The sequence below is a fragment of the Dioscorea cayenensis genome, chromosome 6 (assembly GCF_009730915.1).
Source record: "Dioscorea cayenensis subsp. rotundata cultivar TDr96_F1 chromosome 6, TDr96_F1_v2_PseudoChromosome.rev07_lg8_w22 25.fasta, whole genome shotgun sequence".
Lineage (NCBI taxonomy): Eukaryota > Viridiplantae > Streptophyta > Magnoliopsida > Dioscoreales > Dioscoreaceae > Dioscorea > Dioscorea cayenensis.
In genome coordinates, this window is record NC_052476.1 from 19460998 (window position 1) to 19479103 (window position 18106).

The 18106-nt window shown below is 32.8% G+C and overlaps 3 protein-coding genes and 1 non-coding gene across 4 annotated transcripts; 1 reads left to right on the plus strand and 3 right to left on the minus strand.

Annotated features, from left to right (window-relative positions):
* Nucleotides 1-1280: 1280 nt before the first annotated feature.
* On the minus strand, nt 1281-2199 carry LOC120263230. The gene is made up of 4 exons (XM_039271100.1): nt 2055-2199; nt 1748-1952; nt 1489-1655; nt 1281-1375 (listed from the first exon to the last, which is right to left on the minus strand). Exons 1-4 carry the CDS (start codon nt 2197-2199, stop codon nt 1281-1283), a joined length of 612 nt encoding a protein of 203 aa, XP_039127034.1.
* Nucleotides 2200-2277: 78 nt separating this feature from the next.
* On the minus strand, nt 2278-3333 carry LOC120263231. The gene has a single exon (XM_039271101.1). The coding sequence runs from the start codon at nt 3331-3333 to the stop codon at nt 2278-2280; it is 1056 nt and encodes a 351-aa protein (XP_039127035.1).
* An 8507-nt stretch (nt 3334-11840) lies between these two features.
* On the plus strand, nt 11841-11926 carry TRNAY-GUA. The gene is given in 2 exon segments: nt 11841-11877; nt 11891-11926. It is a non-coding gene; the product is annotated as a tRNA-Tyr (tRNA).
* Nucleotides 11927-12295: 369 nt separating this feature from the next.
* On the minus strand, nt 12296-17197 carry LOC120263955 (3-isopropylmalate dehydrogenase 2, chloroplastic-like). The gene is given in 13 exon segments (XM_039271935.1): nt 12296-12621; nt 12724-12876; nt 13189-13244; nt 13331-13442; nt 13589-13705; nt 14486-14572; nt 14931-14975; nt 14977-15020; nt 15220-15295; nt 16539-16650; nt 16731-16860; nt 16926-16998; nt 17000-17197. Coding segments are annotated over 13 exon segments (1242 nt in total). The 5' UTR covers nt 17156-17197; the 3' UTR covers nt 12296-12540.
* Between the last annotated feature and the right edge of the window lie 909 nt (nt 17198-18106).

Sequence of the window (18106 nt, forward strand, 5' to 3'; positions counted from 1 at the left end):
TGACCCGGCTAAACCTAGGGGTTAGGGGTCGATGGGTTCGACCGGGCCGAACAGTGTTTAACTGGGTTGAATAATAAAATATTAAAAAAATATATATAATAATAATTAATAATGATAAACAATAATATAACCTATATTTTAATAATTAAAAATCATAAATAATTAAAGGTAATATTTAAAAATTTAATTTTTTATATTTTTCTTGATTTTTAAAATATCTTAAATATAATTAAATATAATATTTAAATTTAGTTTACCATCAATCCATCATTGATATTTAAAAAATATAAAATATTAAAAACCCAAATAATTCTCATCTCACATAAAGAAAGAAAAAACCCTAATATTAAAACTAAAAGCCTTCCATCAAAAGAAAAAAAAAAAAAAAATCACGAGCCACACACTCTCTCTCCCTCTCTCGTCTTTCTCCATTAGGGATGGCAACGGGTAGGGTATGCCAAAACCCTTACCCGTACCCGTAACCCCTACCCCATACCCGTACCTTTACCCGTACCTTTCAGGGTAAAAAAAATCATGCCTTTACCCTTACCCGAGGTACTGGGTATACTCCACAGTACTTTCGCTACTCGATTGTTCAAATTATCGATTTAAATTTAAATAATAATAAAAATAAATTAATTATACATTATATTACAATCTTTAAACCTAGGTAATCAGAACCGGACCGGACCTTTGAACCGGAGAAGGTCAAGGTTCAAGGGTCAAGAGGTCCGACCGCGGTTGAACCGGGTCGAACCGGATTTAATAAATAAATAATTAAAAATATAATATAAAAATTTAAAAATACATTAAATATTGAATTAATTTTTAAATCAAATACACAATATATCAAGTTATCAACCAAAACAATTCTTGATTCCATATAATTAAAACACAACACTAACAACATTTAAACCAAATTTACATGAATGACTAAATAAAATAAATCTCATGAATTTTTTTAAACGGGGAAATCAAACATATAAAATTAAAAATTAAAAATTTTAAACCCTGGGCATGCTAAATAAAATGAACTAATATAGTTTTTCAAACATTGAAATCAAACCCATAAAATACACTAAATAGGTAATCCTAAGCAAATGATGCATTTAAATCATACCATGCAATAAACCCATTAAGAAAGGTAAAGTTTTTAGCACATTCAAATAAAATCCATACAACATATTGAATAAGAAAAATTCACTAGAAAGTTCATTCTTAAGCAAAATTCACAAATCATGGTTGATGGTGTAGTCAACCCTCATTATCATCTCTTTGCCTCAAGTTCCATGTTGATCAAATGCATCATCACAACTTGCATTACCAAATAACTCAAAATCCACTTCTTCATTGAGTTCATTCATATCCACGTCATCTAGTGGCAAAACAATCCAAAAATAGAGAAGGTTAATAATGTTAAGAAATTGCATCATGTTAAAACAAAAATTTCATGTAATTAACTTAAAAGCTTATCATTGATTCATTAACCTTGATTGTGGCTTTCATCCAAAGTTGGAATAGCATCTTCTGCATATATTGCTTCAACCATATCTCCATCTACGAATTCTGCTTCTTCTTCTTCAGCTATCCAAAAGTCCGTTTTGTCAATGCAATCATAATCAACCGGATCATAATTTCTTTTTTTGTATTGAAGCCTATACCAAAGAAAATTATATAAGATGAAAGAACTAAAGGAACATTAAAAATAAAATTCAACACCATGCTCTTTATAAAATTTACATATTACCTGCACTTCAAACGAAGATTATAATTTACAAATACAAGATCACTAAGCCTTTGATGCTCCAATCTATTTCTTTTTTTGGTGTGAATTTGCTCAAAAACACTCCAGTTACGCTCACATCCTGAAGAAGATGATGTTTGACTAAGGAGTCGAATAGCAACTTTTTGCAAGAAAGAAGTACTATATCCAAATAGCCTCCACCATTCATCTGAAATAATTTACATAATAAAGTGTTAAAAATTTAGAACCACACACAATTAGTAAAAATGAAAGTAGAATATAAAATATATCAATTATTATTGTTACTCACCGGGTTGTATTTTATTAGCAGAGGAAAGAGCTGATTCACGACTAAAACTTCCTAATCGATCTCGATAAAATCTGATCTCCCTCATTGCCTTTTCACTATCACTGCATATACTTCTCTTTTCAAGTAAATCTAACAAGACTTGCATCACTTCTGGAGTTTCACAAAATGCTTCTTTATCATAGAGAAAAGCGGGATTTAAAAAATAAGCAGCTGCATGAAGGTTTCACCGCAAATGCTTATCCCATCTCTCATCAATAATTTTAATATAGGGACCATACATTATAGACTTGTTTCTGAAGATGGCCATGATTGCTTTTTGAATCCTAATCATGCCTTCATAAACATAACCAAGTGAAGGTTTCTCATCCGCATCAACAACACGTAAAAGCCTAATGATGGGAGCTGCAATCTTCACCATAAATAAACATTCTTCCCAAAATTCACCATCCAAGATAATAGAAGTAACTGTTTTACCCACTGGACTTTTAGATAACTTATGGCTTGTGTAATACTTATTTGTCACTAATGCTTGCAAGTCATGTTTATGATCATAGATACTTTTCAAAGTAATGAATGTAGTAGCAAAACGTGTTACTCCTGGACGCACAATCTCTTTCCATCCAGATCTTTTTCTCAACCAAGATAGTATGTATATATGGTTGTAGACAAAAATAGTCACCTTGGAAGCACGTGATACAAGCTCCGCTACATGATCTCTTTTTCCAATATCTTTCAAAATCAAATTCAAACAATGTGCAGCACAAGGAGACCAATATATATGATCATATTTTTCATGTATTAACCTTCTTGCCGCAACATAATTGCTTGCATTATCAGTCACCAAATGAACCACATTATCCGGTCCAACCCATTCAATAATCTCCATGAGTAAATTACATAAATTGGTGGCATCTTTCAAAATATCTGAGGTGTCAACAGATTTCACAAAAGATTTTCCTGTAGGATAATACACCAAAAAATTAATCAAAGTTCTTTGCCTTTGATCCGTCCAACCATCTCCCATAATTGTGCATCCACAATTAGCCCATTGGCTTCTGTAGCTATCAATAAACAACTGACATTCTTTCTTGCAATCCCGCAATAAATTAACTCGCATGTCATTATAAGAAGGAGCTTTATATCCCACACCAATACTCCCAATAGCATCCACCATTGGTTTAAAATAAGGTGACCGCATAGCATTAAAAGGAATACAAGCATCAAAACACCACCTAGCAAATGCCATATTTGCCTTATGAATTGCTTGCTTGCTTGCCATTGCACTCTTGATTCCTGGTTGAGATAGTGAAGTTGGCTTTGATGTTATAAAATTTCCTAAAGAACCTTTTGCTTTCCTTTTTCCAAAATTCTTGGTAGGATTTATCTCTTGTTCTTCAACCTCTTCTACTTCTTCATATGCTTCTTTAACTAATTCCTTCCCTCTTGATTTGGAAGATGTGGAGTTAGTGATATATTCTTTGATGCATTCACGAACATCAGGAGGGACTTTCCCACAAGGAAGTGTGTTACCACTTTTCCCGGTAAATGCTCTTTCATTCTATAAATTCCCCCACCTTGATATTTTTTTTCCACAATAGAGGCAATGGTAAACCTTTGTTCCTTTATCATTAATAGATAAAGTGAAGTGCTCCCATGCCGGATCGGTCTTAGAACGAACATTACCACTTGAGGCGGATGATTGCACATTATTTGTCTCCATTGACTACAAAAAAATTAATTAATAGCTTAATATAATCAACAATAGTTCTACAAATAATTTAGTAATTAATGATTTAAAAACAAAATCTAATGATTCTAGAATCTAAACCACTCATTAGATTATAAATGTATAATACATCAATACAAGTTATAACAACCTTTAAATAACAATGAAATAGTAAATTCTGATAATTTACATAAATAAAAAATTGCTGTAAAAATTCAAAATACTTGTGATGCTACTAATTCAGCAATTCTAAAGAATCTAAACAGCATTTATGAGTCTATAACTTCTCTCCAACTATATAATATATATATATATATATTAACACTTTAATCTTAATTCCAAAGTTTATTAAATTAATGAATGAATGAATGCTATGTGTTACTACTTAATATTAAGCAAATCACTGATTCCAAAGCAAATCACTGATTTATAATTAGCAACAGCTGATCGAAATTTATGGCTTATATTTAACTACTTAATAATTAATATTATCAAGCATATTTATAAATTGATTAATAGGGAATTACTTGTTTGTTATGTCTAACTAAGCAAAGAATTAAGTAGAGTATAAAATGATTCAAGGATGAACACAATTAGCTACAACAAAAACAAATCAGTCCTGGAGATTCAAATCCTCAAGATCTAATAAAATAAAAATATTAATAATAGAATAAACAATCAATGCAAAATCTTCAAAACTCTAATCTAACAACTTTTGTTCACCCAGTGAAACAATAGTAACACAAATTAATAAGATGCAAAGAACACATAAATTCAGTGTCTATATAGAGATTCTCATTTTTCACTTCCTCCTGGACAAACCTGCGGGTATATATATATAAGTTGTTCTTATTCTGTCTCAATGAATAACAAGCCTACTGATAAACACGGCAAATTTGGTTGTCTTACATGATTCTTCATCCTTGTTAGACAGGCAAAATAATTGACTTTCTAATTAAACAATAATAGAAACAAACACATGAGAAGAGGGGATTCTCAATTTTGGAACCAAATTAATCGAGCACTCGAAAACATGTTAAACGACTTGATATATACTATATAGCATTGATCAGGACCATTACCAAATAATTTGGAGTATAAATTTATAAAAGAAGTCATGAAGCCTCAAGCATGTAGACAGAGATGGTATTAAATATCTCAAAGAGGCATGATAATTCAAACCACGACGGTGTGGCTAAGGTGGAGGTGGTGGAGGACAAGAAAGTTAAGATCTTATCATCTTAGTGTCATACGATTCAACAATCATACCTATTTCTTTAAGTCTTCAGAGCGAGAAAGAGATGGGCCTTTCTTCACAAAATTAGAGCGATTGCCGCTTTGCCGGTTGACGCGATGATGCCTTGATCGTTGATAGGAGGGAGAGTCTGAGAGATAGTGGTGTCGATCTCGGTCACAGGAGTCCTCTGCTCTTCAATTCGTTTGGGTTTTTAGGGTTGAAAACAATGAAAACATTGAAAAGTTGAAAACTTTGTGAAAAGTGAAAATCGGATGAACTCGGCGGTTCATCCGGTTCACTGATGAACCGGCGGTTCATCCGAGTCTATGAGCGGGTTTATTACTGGGCGGTTTTTGGGTATGGAACCGACCGGCCTAGAGTCCGGTTCTCGTCCAACCCGAGTTCGACTACCTAGCTTTTAAACACATGTCCATAAATTCAAAAATTACAAGTTGATATATATTTGTTTATCTTAAATTATATAATCACATAAAAAAATGATGTCTATTTAGGACTTAATGGTAACTCTACCTTTTTGTTTTGTTCATGTTTAACCATCTTGGTTTTTGTTTAAAAATTTTTTTCATATATCTATTATTTATATTTTTATATAGCTTCAAATTTTTATAAATATCTAGTAAGATTTTGAATATAAAAACATTATAAAGTAATTCTTTTTAAGTTATATCCAATTGATTTTTATTAGTATCTTATTTTTCATGATGTTTTTATAATTTATAGAATAAATTATTATAACATTATTTTTTATATTTGTTTATTTTTTAATTTAATTATGATTCTTAATATATATCTAAAATTCAATTTTGATAATATTATCAAATATAAATATAGAAATTAAATAAAATTTAAAATAATATATTAAGAGAAAATTTGAAGTATTATTTTCAAATTAATCACCATGAAAATAGATATTGAGTAAATTGTGAGTAAATGTTTAGTTTTTGAGCGGGTACGGGTCGGGTAAGGGTATGCCTCTACCCTACCCATACCTTTACCCTTACCCTTACCCGTTGAAGAGCGTACGGGTAAGAGGGTATACCCAGATCAGCCTCATGGCCGGTTTCAGTTTTTTCTAGTCAAACTGGGTCGGTCCGGTTTTGACAATATTGGCAATACCCTCTTTGATCGGAGTATAGGTACGGGTATATCTATCGGATATGGTACAAATTGCTATCTCTAGCCTAAGCTAGGGATGGGGAAAATTATCGGGGATCGGCTCCGAGGCTAGGAAATATCCTTCTTGTCCCATCCAGTTCTGAAATATTAAATGTTTAATATATATATATATATATATATATATATATATATATATATATATATATATATATATATATGTGTGTGTGCTATATTTTATGTTATCAATGGCCTTCAACATATATATTATATGATGATTTTGTATTTTGGTATTTGATGTTGAATTTTTAACATGTCAACTACTTACAGTAACACATATTTGTAAATGTGTTTCCCAATTATCAAGTAATTTTATAAGTATTTTAGTAAATATTTTTGTAAAATTAAAAATAATAATAATATTTTCATTTATAAAAATTAATTGCCGTCGGGAACCCCAGATCCAAATATCCCCATATTCGAGGTTCGAGTCGGGGTGAGGAATGGACGTATATAAGTTTGGGATTGGGGCCGAAAAATATATCCTCATGTGAATCTCGATCCGTTGAAATCTTTAAGTATAACAAATGGGTTTTATCTTAATTCAGTGAAAAAAAATTAAAACAATTAAACAATGGGTTGTTTGGTTTATAGAAGTGGGATGGAAGTCAGAAAGTAAGGAACTCCCACTTCGGTAGAAGTACCACTTCTACATGGAAGTGTCATTTCCTGCAGTTTGGTTGCACACCGAAGTCATGCACTTCTGTCTTATTTTCCATGTTTGCTTTATAGAAGTGAAAGCTTGGAACTCTCACTCCAAGACTTCCATGAGTTTGGCTGGCATGGAAGTAGGTATAAAATCACCACTTTCTCATAATGGTGTGGTTACCAACCCATACCTGAAAATTTTTTAAAAATAATTTTTTTATGTAAATTTCTAAATTGTATAAATAATTTGTTTTCCATTGTAAATTTTACCAAAAACTACATTTGAATATGGTATTCAAATGCAAGCAAATATCTAAGTGAACATTAGCACATTGGAATCACTCAAATTTCATAATTTTTTTATAAAACATCCAGGTTTTAAAAAGCAACAACCCAAGCACTAATAACTAAAAACACCAAGAAACTCTATGTTGAATTTATAAACATACACCAGTATTCAGCAAATAAACAGTAAATAAAATAATTATATGAAAGATAATTTATAACAACAATATAATTCTACTCCTATTTAAAACAAAAAACCTATCTCTTGTGATCACATATGACTCGAGCATCCTTTATTGACCATCAATGTGCCTAGAACATCTTTTTTATCCATGTCACAGACAATAAGAAATAATACCAAATGGAGACATATGGCAACATGGCTCAACACTTCCTGCATAACAACCATCACTCCAAAACATGAATAAATTCATCAATTGATTGATTCATCCAGGAATAATTCAAAAATAGGATGCATATAGATTACCATTGAGTCATTCAAACACAAAATAAAATAAACAACACAAAGGAGTTGATAGTTAAAGTTCATATAAGCATTGTCTATGACAACATCATGCCTAATAGTTTAACATAAATAAAAGCATCCCATATTACACAACATATCAGGCCATGGGAGAACTAAGGAATCTCTTGATCCAAGCTTTTTCTCATATCAAGCTTTTTCTAGACAAACCTTCGACCTTCCCCCTCATGTGCATCAAGGTAGTCAAATACCTCCTCCAATTGATTATCCTCAAATCCCTCAACTTCGAACACCTTGTTGTAGATCATGGATGTCATAAGTGCAGGATTTTCCATTGCTGCTCCCATTCTACCAACTGCACGTATCAGGTCTTCTATAGAAGCTCCATTGACTTGAGCATTACCTCTTCTTGCCCCTCATTGGGTTCTAATGGGAGTCGAAGGTAATGAGTTACTATGAACTGGTGGGCTTATGTTTTGGTCACCATTATCTTCATTGTTGACAGGTAGTTCATTTGGCTCACCTTATAACTCCATGTCTTCTTCTTCCAATCTCTCTTCAATATTTGCAAACAAAGAGGTCGCATAGGATCCAATAGCATTATCATCTCCACAAATAATGCATAACCCATCATAGTTGCTTAATGGCTTGTTAATAAATTGTATTGCCACTAGATGAGCCTGCAATACTAAAAGTTAACATATATAGTACACTTATTATCAATGTGTGGAAGCATTTAAATTTATTTGTATTTAAATTACCTCTGTGTATGTTTTGTACACTTTTGTGGGAAAGGTGATTATCTTCTCTGCATCATTCCAATTAGCACCATTTAATCCTTTTGCTTTTTTTTATCTCGCAGAATTGTGCCTTCAATGTTCTATAGTGATTCTCAACATTATCAGCTGTATAATCTGTCTTAAACCTAGCATTAACAGCACTTGCAGCATATACAAATGCTGGTTTCTTGAAAGTCTTATCACATTTCATGCCTTTCTTTACCTGTTCAACAAGTACATGAATGAGAAAAACATCATACTCAGTTTTCCAGCGCTTGTTGGGTGTGCCACATCTGCATGTGCCCCAGATGAACTACCAATCTCCACTGTGGTGTCATTTATCTTGTTATGAGCTATAAAAATCCTGCATTATCAATGATGATCATGTATGATATAAACAACCATAATCACACATGAATATTAAACTGATTAAATAACAATTATCCTCCAAAGTTGACATGAAGGAAATAAACATGAATATCAAACATATCAAATATTGTTTACTCTCCAACATAATAAACATAGTTATATTGACAAAACAATAGATTACAACATAGTAATGGCCCAATCTAAGAAGTTGTATAACGTAACCACATCTCATTGGCAATCTTGTCTCTCAATTCAACCCACAATATATTTTCTTCTCTTTGTTCATGTTGGGAGCGATTCTGAGAAATGATTGGGACATCTTTAATTTTTTTGGATCTAGAAGTTGAACGATCTGGTCATTTAGGTCAACACATAAAATATAATTATGTAGGATACAAGTAGCTAGTACTAGATTCACTTGAGTCTTAAATGGATAGAATGGCTGTGAAGTCAGAATTTTGAAACGGTTCTTAAGTATACCAAAGGCATGCTCGACTCTTGTAAGTAAAGATGTGTGTCTTAGATTAAACAATTCTTTTAAAATTTGTCGGCATCGCCAGCAGTGTGCTCCTTCAAATGATACCTCACTCCACGATAAGGTGCAATAAAACCGGACATTGTGGTGTAGCTAGCATCAACCAAATAATAATTTCCTACACCAAGCACCTAAAGTTTAGAACATTTCTTTATATAATTGTTTCCTTCAAATATTTTCTGCATACCTTGTATAATCCTTAACCCCTCAAGTTGAGGACGTGATATAGCATCTTTCAAAACTGTAAAATCATTTGCTGACCCTTCCCACCCTCCTAAGACATAAGTAAATTTTAGGTTTGGGTTCACTACAACAAGCACATTTTGGGTTGGTCCTTTATGCCCACGAAAACGTGATAACCCTTCCGGTGGGACAGATGCCACTATATGTGTTCCATCCAATAATCCAATGTAGTCCTGTAATTAGGTGTTTCATATGAGTTGACATAACTACATTAGTTTTATAACATTGTAATTTTTAAGAGATTTTCACTTAATTTAAAAAATGGATACCAAGTAGGATTGTTCTCTATGTCTGAATGGCAACTATGTCGTGGAGGTTGTACAAAGTCATCTCGAATGTAACAAACTGCTCGTAGAACATCGTTGAAGTATTTACTAATAGTCTCCCTTGATCGTAGAAATTCAACTCTCATAATTCTATTTTTTGTGTTATGCTCAATTATATGCAAAAACATAGCCAATTGTTCTTCTATGGACACATGTCTTGTATCACGTAAGAGTTATCACGCATGATTGATGCAAGATACATAAAGGGCCCCACATCCATTCTGAGGTAGCTCACATAATAATCTTTCCCGTTCCTTAAAATACGGTGCATGTGTCGCTTCCTAGTCAAGTCTCTAAACACAGAAGGCTCCTTTGACCTAGATGATTTAGGTATCCCTATCTGTTCATTTATAATCCAAACAATAACTACCATCATTATAAATGTGGCAGCATAATATTTCGCACGTTTTTTTGAGATCCAATTATCCATCCACAAAACAAGTAATTTTCTTGTTTAAGTTATGTATCATTAAACATTAAAGTGCAAACAAGATGATATAAATATTCAGCAAATTAGTGCTATACATGTTTACCATTTTGTCATTAAAGATATCAAAAGACGGATAAGTTATTATTATTATTATTATTATTATTATTTAAATAATGTTTTAGTTTTACATATTCAATCATTTTTCTTTTAGTCAATCATTATCATATCCAATAACATTATTTTTTTTTTTAAAAAAAAATCAACAACTTCAACACCGAATTATCACAAACTTTTAGATCTAATAAGATTTTATGAGATATATTCAAACAAATGAAATATCCATATAATTAAACAATAATCATTAAAAAAACCCTCATAAAACATGAAATATGTAGCTGATCTAAAACTTTTAAAAAAAAAATTTACCGATTTGAGTTAAAATCGGTAAAACATAAATCATATCAATATCTCAACAATATACAAATTAAATCTTAAAAAAGTGCAGATCAAGTATTTTCCGATCAGAGAAACAGAAATTTTTAAAAAAAATTTCAAGGATTAAAGGGGAATAAATGAAAAGATAACATTTTTGGCTGGGTTTTTAGATTTGGGGAAAAAACTCACTTATGAAGAGAAGGTCGAGCTAACTGCACTCCAAATCTGTCCATCCCCGGATGAAAAGTTCAAAACCTGATGAATAGGAAAGAAAAACTTTTAACCCTTGCAAGAGCTCAAATATAGAAAAAGAAGACTTTAATGGTGATTTAAAGGTAGATCTAACCATTGAGATACCATGAAAAGATGTGAAAAAAAAGGCAAGAATAAGGAGACGAAGGAGTATAACAGCGCGATTAGGGTTTTCGGATGGGGAGGGTCATCACAACGACGTATATTACGGAAGGGAGTTCAGTGTCACATTTAATAAATATTTTTAAAAAATTTTAAAAAATTTAGACTTCTCCGAAGTCAAAACCCAGAAGTAATGTATTTTTAGAAGTGAGACTTCCCACTTCTAATCTCACTATCGCCAACCAAACTCATGAAAGTGTTCGGAAGTGAGCCACTTCCATCACTTCGGACTCACTACCATAAACCAAACAAGCCTAATAGTAAATTCTGTGGAATGATAAATGGACATCGGGAACTAAACCAAACAAGCCTAATAGTAAATTCTGTGGAATGATAAATGGACATCGGGAACTGCGGGAAGAGAATTCAAAATAATAAATTATGCATAATAATCATTGAAAAAAATCAGTACCTTTATTTTGCCCAGATAACAAGCTTCTAAATATACGCGATATATTAGGCAGATTAATTCGAAAACTTTCACTAAACTTTAAACTATGATGATTTCCTTTTATTATTATTATTTTTTTTCTATATAGACACCCTTTCTCGTACAGTTTTAATGGAAAAAGATCCTACTATTTAGGAAACCAAATATTATTTATCAAATCAATTTTAAATTTAATTTGGGAAATAAAATTAAAATATATAAAGTTTAATTTCAGAAAGCAAATCACAAATCCGACCTTAGCTCAGTTGGTAGAGCGGAGGACTGTAGTGGTTGCAGATAAATCCTTAGGTCGCTGGTTCGAATCCGGCAGGTCGGATTTTTTTTATTTATTTATTTATTTATTTGATTATCTTGGGCCTTTCCATAAAAATGTTATTCATATCTGTTTTTAAAGAATTTGATTTCCTAAATGTTATTCAGTGCTATAATATATATATATATATATATATTGTCCTTTTCAATCATATGTTTTCATTTTTAGAATTATTTTTAAAAGAATTATCTACTTACCGCTTCCTTTAAACATCATGAAGAAACAGCAGATATTCCAAAAGGACAATAAAATGCTTTATAGCTCCTTTTATTAATAAAAAAAAGGACAATAAAATGCTTTATAGCTCCTTTTATTAATAAAAAAAAAGGACAATAAAATGCATCTCTTTCACCCAACTTTGAGAATCATTCATAAACAATAACAGCGCTTCCATGCCCTTTTTTTATTATATATTTCCTGCCCAAAATCAAAAGCTAGACTAAAATTAGATGGCTGATAATATAATCCAACAGTTCCAAATTTTAATAGTATGATCATACATAACAATAATAATGCAACAGAGTATTACAATTATCTTCCGATGCTTAAAATTCCCGTCGAAAAAGGGATAATAATCTCATATAATTCATCATAAAACACCAATCAACCAATTTAAGTCAAACTCCCACAGTGACTTGTTTCTGAGATTCCATGCATTTCAACACTTCTTCGCCCATTCTTCGGCATCCTACCAAAGTCTGTACAAATGCATATCAAAATACAACATAAAATAATGAGTACATCATACCGTATTATACAACAGAAGAGGAGACGAGAACGGGCAAGAATTATAGGCTTACCATTCCTGTGGAAAATATATCGCCGGTTCGAAAGCCTCTATCTAGGGTTTCTATCACAGCATTCTCAATTCTCTTTGCTGCATTTTCTTCACCAAGTCCATATCGCAAAAGCATTGCCACACTGAGCACCGTCGCTAATGGATTGGCTTTGTCCTACAACAACACAAGGGGTAAATTTATATGAAACTTTCACTTCTCAGTATAACAAATGTGATTATATATATGTATAGAATTTATATCCTCTATGGACGTCCATGAATAAAAAATCTTGATGGATCGATGAAAGTGCACTGTTACAAACAGTAATTAATGTATATGTTACTGCAGTAACTATGCAGTACTGTTTATCAAGATCCAACGGCTGATAATTGTTGGGACATCCATAGATTTCTTATCTATGGGCGTCCATAGAGGAATGGTTCTCATATATATATATATATATATATATTAATTGCATTGTTTGACCTGTCCTGCGATATCTGGAGCAGAGCCATGGATTGGTTCAAAAGAGTCCAGGTCCCCTACAAGAGAAAGCAAAACAATTGAGACTGGTACAGGTAAACTACTCATTTAATTCAAATGGAGTCAGAAGCAATAGGGTTTTCACATACTGATTCACTGACGCTGGCAGATGGAAGCATTCCGATGCTTCCAGTAAGCATAGATGCTTCATCAGACAAGATATCACCAAAAATATTGTTTGTTACAATCGTATCAAACTGCATAAGTTTTAAATCATCGTGTAATATATATCAAGCGATTCCATAAACAGGACAAGATATCAGGCAAGGGTGGTGCTAAAATATAAAGCACAAGCCTTTAACATTTATCTTTAGTTCAAGGTGCTCTGTGGGATTAAAAATACCTGCTTCGGATCACGAACAAGTTGCATTGCAGCATTATCGACATACATGTGTGAGAGCGTGACGTCAGGGAACTCTGTGGCCAAAGCTGTCACTCTTCTCCTCCATAGCATGGATGCCTACCAAAGTACATACTAATCAGATGAAAGAGAATTCATCCTAGATCTGATGAAACTTACTGGAACCACATTAAAACTTCATGTGTGGGCTGGCACTATAATTAATAGTGGGATGGTCTATCACAGAAGAAAACATATAGCACCACAACTAGATATGATAAACATAAATAATGCATTAATAGAGAAGAGGACATCCTATCCATGTAATTTTTTGTCAAAGAGGGGTAGTAATCTATCAATATAACTAAGCGTAAAGGAATACAATTGTACGAAACTTAAACTTCACAAAAACCCTAAGAAAACAAGAAAATTTGAAACATTTTCTTCAAAATTTCCCAAAAGGATGCAAAGGATAAAGATACATGAAGCATGAATCTGTAACGAAGATGAAAGAATAAACAGTTAGTTATGGAAATACAGCACTTACTAAAATGGAAAAGGATGCCAAGGTTGCTCAGAAAGAAAAAGAGTATTTCATTGTCAAAGCATCACAAGGCAAAAAATCTAATATTAGGTAAAAGCAACAATTGTTCATGATAAGGAAGGAAAAGTAGGTTTGAAACACAATTGCACAATTTTCTTTGAATCCTTTAAGCCAGTTAATGACTTGTACAGCAGGAGCAAATAGAGCATTTAAGAGAAGCTCAAATAAGACCAGGGACTGAAAAAGAATGTAAAATTTTATTCGAACCCAAGGTGATAATACTACATCCCTTAGCTAAAGCAAAATTTGGGGCAATGAGTATAATCAAACAAATTAGAAACAATGCACCAAGCTACCTCCAACACATTTGCTTTGTCAACTGAGCATAATTTTCCTTGTCGCTTTCTAGCAACCTCAAACGCCACACGTGCAATCCGATCAATCTGTATGTAGAAATTTTTTACAATGAGGCTATAACATCTCATATAATAAGAAAGTGCATAACTACTGATTTATAGTATAACCTTAATAACTTAGTGAAGTTCTCACCTTAAGGGAACTAAAAGGTTTTTCCCCAAGTATGACATATAAGCTAAAAAGATATACTAGCAGTTCTATTCTTACAGATCTTCTTAGCAGCATAGCAAATCTATGCTTCCATTCCAGAAATAATTTGATAGAGAAGGAAGATACCATCACAAGAGTATTTTTAACAAGTGATTAACATAATTATATATAGAAATATATAACTAAATAATCAAAGGGAAATAAAAGAGATCAATCCCAAGTTCAATCTACTACCTCAGAAGCAGAATAAACTTCAGTGTTAAAACCGATGTCCTCACCCCTTTTCATTGTGCCCAAAACCCCTTGGCTTCCCAAAGTAAATTCCTGTTAACATGAGAATTAAAGAAAAAGAAATCAGAAGCTTTCTCACCAGCCTTACCATAAATCATCACCTTGCCTTGTTGTATAATAAGGAATAAAGCATATCACAAGAAATATATTTATAGATCGCCATACCATTTAATAACCTACTATACCTATTATAATTTGCTACAATAAAAAGATAAACCCAGAGAAACGTCACCTCCAGTAAGTTCTCTAACAACCATGATGTCCACACCCTCAGCAACTTCTCTCTTCAAGGTAGAGGAATCAATTAACTGGGGCCAATTAGAAGAAAGGGTTAAACAGAGTGAGCTTGGACAGTAGCATTCTATCAACTAATCCAAAGATACTTGATATCTAAAATTGGTGCAATATGAATTAATGGATAAACTCCAACAAATTACAAACAACTCAAGAAGGGTATATATCACAAAATACTAGGAAAAAAATATCATATATATATATATATATATATATTTAAACTAGGATGTACAATTGGTAAAGAAGAATATGCAAAATGTGTTGGATAAAAATAAATGATCAATAAACTGCAAACAAACTATCTTCCCCTATAGATAAAAGATTCATTAATGAATCCACAAAGCAACAATACAACAACTTCCAAAACACAAATAAATACTGATCATAAGGTATTTATTTTTTATTATATAAGACAGGAAAATGCTAAGCATAGGATGAACTAACAGCACATATTTAACAGGAGTTCTCATGACTATCCCAGGTAGATATTTTTTTCTGATATCCTACGCACTGTTGAGATTTTTAGTTCAAAGTGCATTAGAATCAGCTCAATATTCAAGTTAAAGCAAGATAATTTCCTTCTCAGCCAAATACAAAGAAGGACAGGCAATTTAATGATGACAAAGAAGTAATTGCAGACATACAACACCAACTCGTTCTTTCTTTTTCTTTCGTCCTTCACTTCATTGTAATATAGATATTAGAGGTGCCTGAGCCATATTCCAATTCCAGATCATAGTGAAGTCAAAAGAAAATCTTCAGTCTTACTACAGTCAAGAAAGAAATAGAAAAGAAATTTATGCTCATAATACCAAACACTACAATCAGAGGAACAACTCTATCCTTTTGGTGAGGTACCAAACTTGCATTTGTAAAACCAACATCCATATAATTAGTAGCTATTAATGCAGTCTTAATGGGTACATGGTCGAATGGAATCAATCATCCACACCTACAAAAAAAAAAGCTAGTGTCCCATCCTTATCAAAGAAACCTACCTTCATCTCTTTCTGCATCTACGGATGAAAAAAAAGGCAACCTTGGAAGAAATTCTGATAAATGACAACATCAGCAATGTATCTGCCGCATTGTACACAGTAAAACAGTTGAGAAATTCTAAAGCATTCTTTCCACTAAATACGCAACAATACCAAACCAAACAAGTTTGCCCAACTAAATTGATAAACAAAACTACTTCAATAGGCAAAAGAACAACCAAAAAAACACAAGAGATTCAGAATTCAGTTCAAGAATTACTTGTGGCAATACAGTGGCCGGCCTCAAGTTTGCAAACACACCAAGCCCTGCTCGTAGCTGAAGCAACCCTGTTTCTGGCTTCAAATGCTTCTCATTCGCATCCCATTTATACCTAAAAAAAACACAAATCTCATTCTAATAAGAACCGAGAAACTAACAAATAATCCCCCCAAAAAGAGAAATATCACAAACCCTCCAATGGCTCCAAGAAGGACAGCGTCCGATTGCTTGGCAACCTCCAACGTCTCCTCCGGCAGCGGAAGTCCAACCTTATCCAGCGCCGCACCACCAACCATCATCTCCCGGAACCGAAACTCAATCCCTTAAACCAAGAATCAGAGAAAGCCCCAAACCCTCACGAAAGGAGAAGGATTTCCAAGGTCTTACCTTCATAAGAGCCAGCAAGGGCGAGAGCATCCTTAGCAACGGAGACGACCTCAGGGCCGATACCATCGCCAGGGCAGGAGGGTGATGCTATAGCCCCGGCTGGCCACCGAAGCAGCGGCAGAGCAGCGGAAGCTCACAAACCTCCGTGCTGTAGTCGATCTAGAGGTTCTAGGGTTTGTGGCAAGGTTTATGGCTTTCAGTGGGCGAAGGCTCGCCTGCAAAGCTGCCATTTTTGGAACACAAGAGAGAGAGAGAGAGAGAGAGAGAGAGAGAGAGAGAGCCCAAATGAGGGGAGGGGTAGGGATGGCAAGGGTATGAGTGAGAGATGCCAAAACCCTTACCCGTACCCGTAACCCCTACCCCATACCCGCACTCCTCACCCTGCACTCTTCGCAAAAAATCATACCCTTACTCCTTACCCGCTAGGGACTGCAGATATCCCGCTACTCCGTTGCTCAAATTATCGAATTAAATTTTAAATAATAATAAAAAAATAAATTAATTATACATTATATTACAATCTTTAAACACATCCATAAATTCAAAAATTCATGGTTTCGATATATATTTGCTTATCTTAAATTATATAATCACATAAAAACGACGCCTATTTGTGACTCAAATGTAACTCTACCTTTTGTTTTGTTCATGCTTAACCATCTCGGTTTTTGTTTAAAAATTTTTTTCATATATCTACTATTTATATTTTATATACTCAAATTTTATAAATATCTAGTAATAATATCTAAGTAATATTTTTGTTTCTCATAAAGTTATATCCAATCGATTTTTTTATTAGATATCTTATTTTTTTCACTGATGTTCTTATAATTTTTATATTTGTTTATTTTTTAATTTAATTATGATTCTTAATATATATCTAAAATTCAATTTTGATAATATTATCAAATATAAATATAGAAATTAAATAAAAATTTAAAATAATATATTAAGAGAAAAATTTGAAGTATTATTTTTCAGTAATCACTATAAAAATAGATATTGAGTAAATCATGTGAGTAAATGTTTAGTTTATAAAAAAATTATATATATATATGAGGAGGTAAGAATCTGCAGTGCAGGTTTTTACCAGTACTCTGTCTCAACGCGTAAGGGTAAGCGAGTAAAGCAGCATGGTGCAGGGTGAGGGCGCAGCCACTTAATCTGCATCGCCTCAAAAA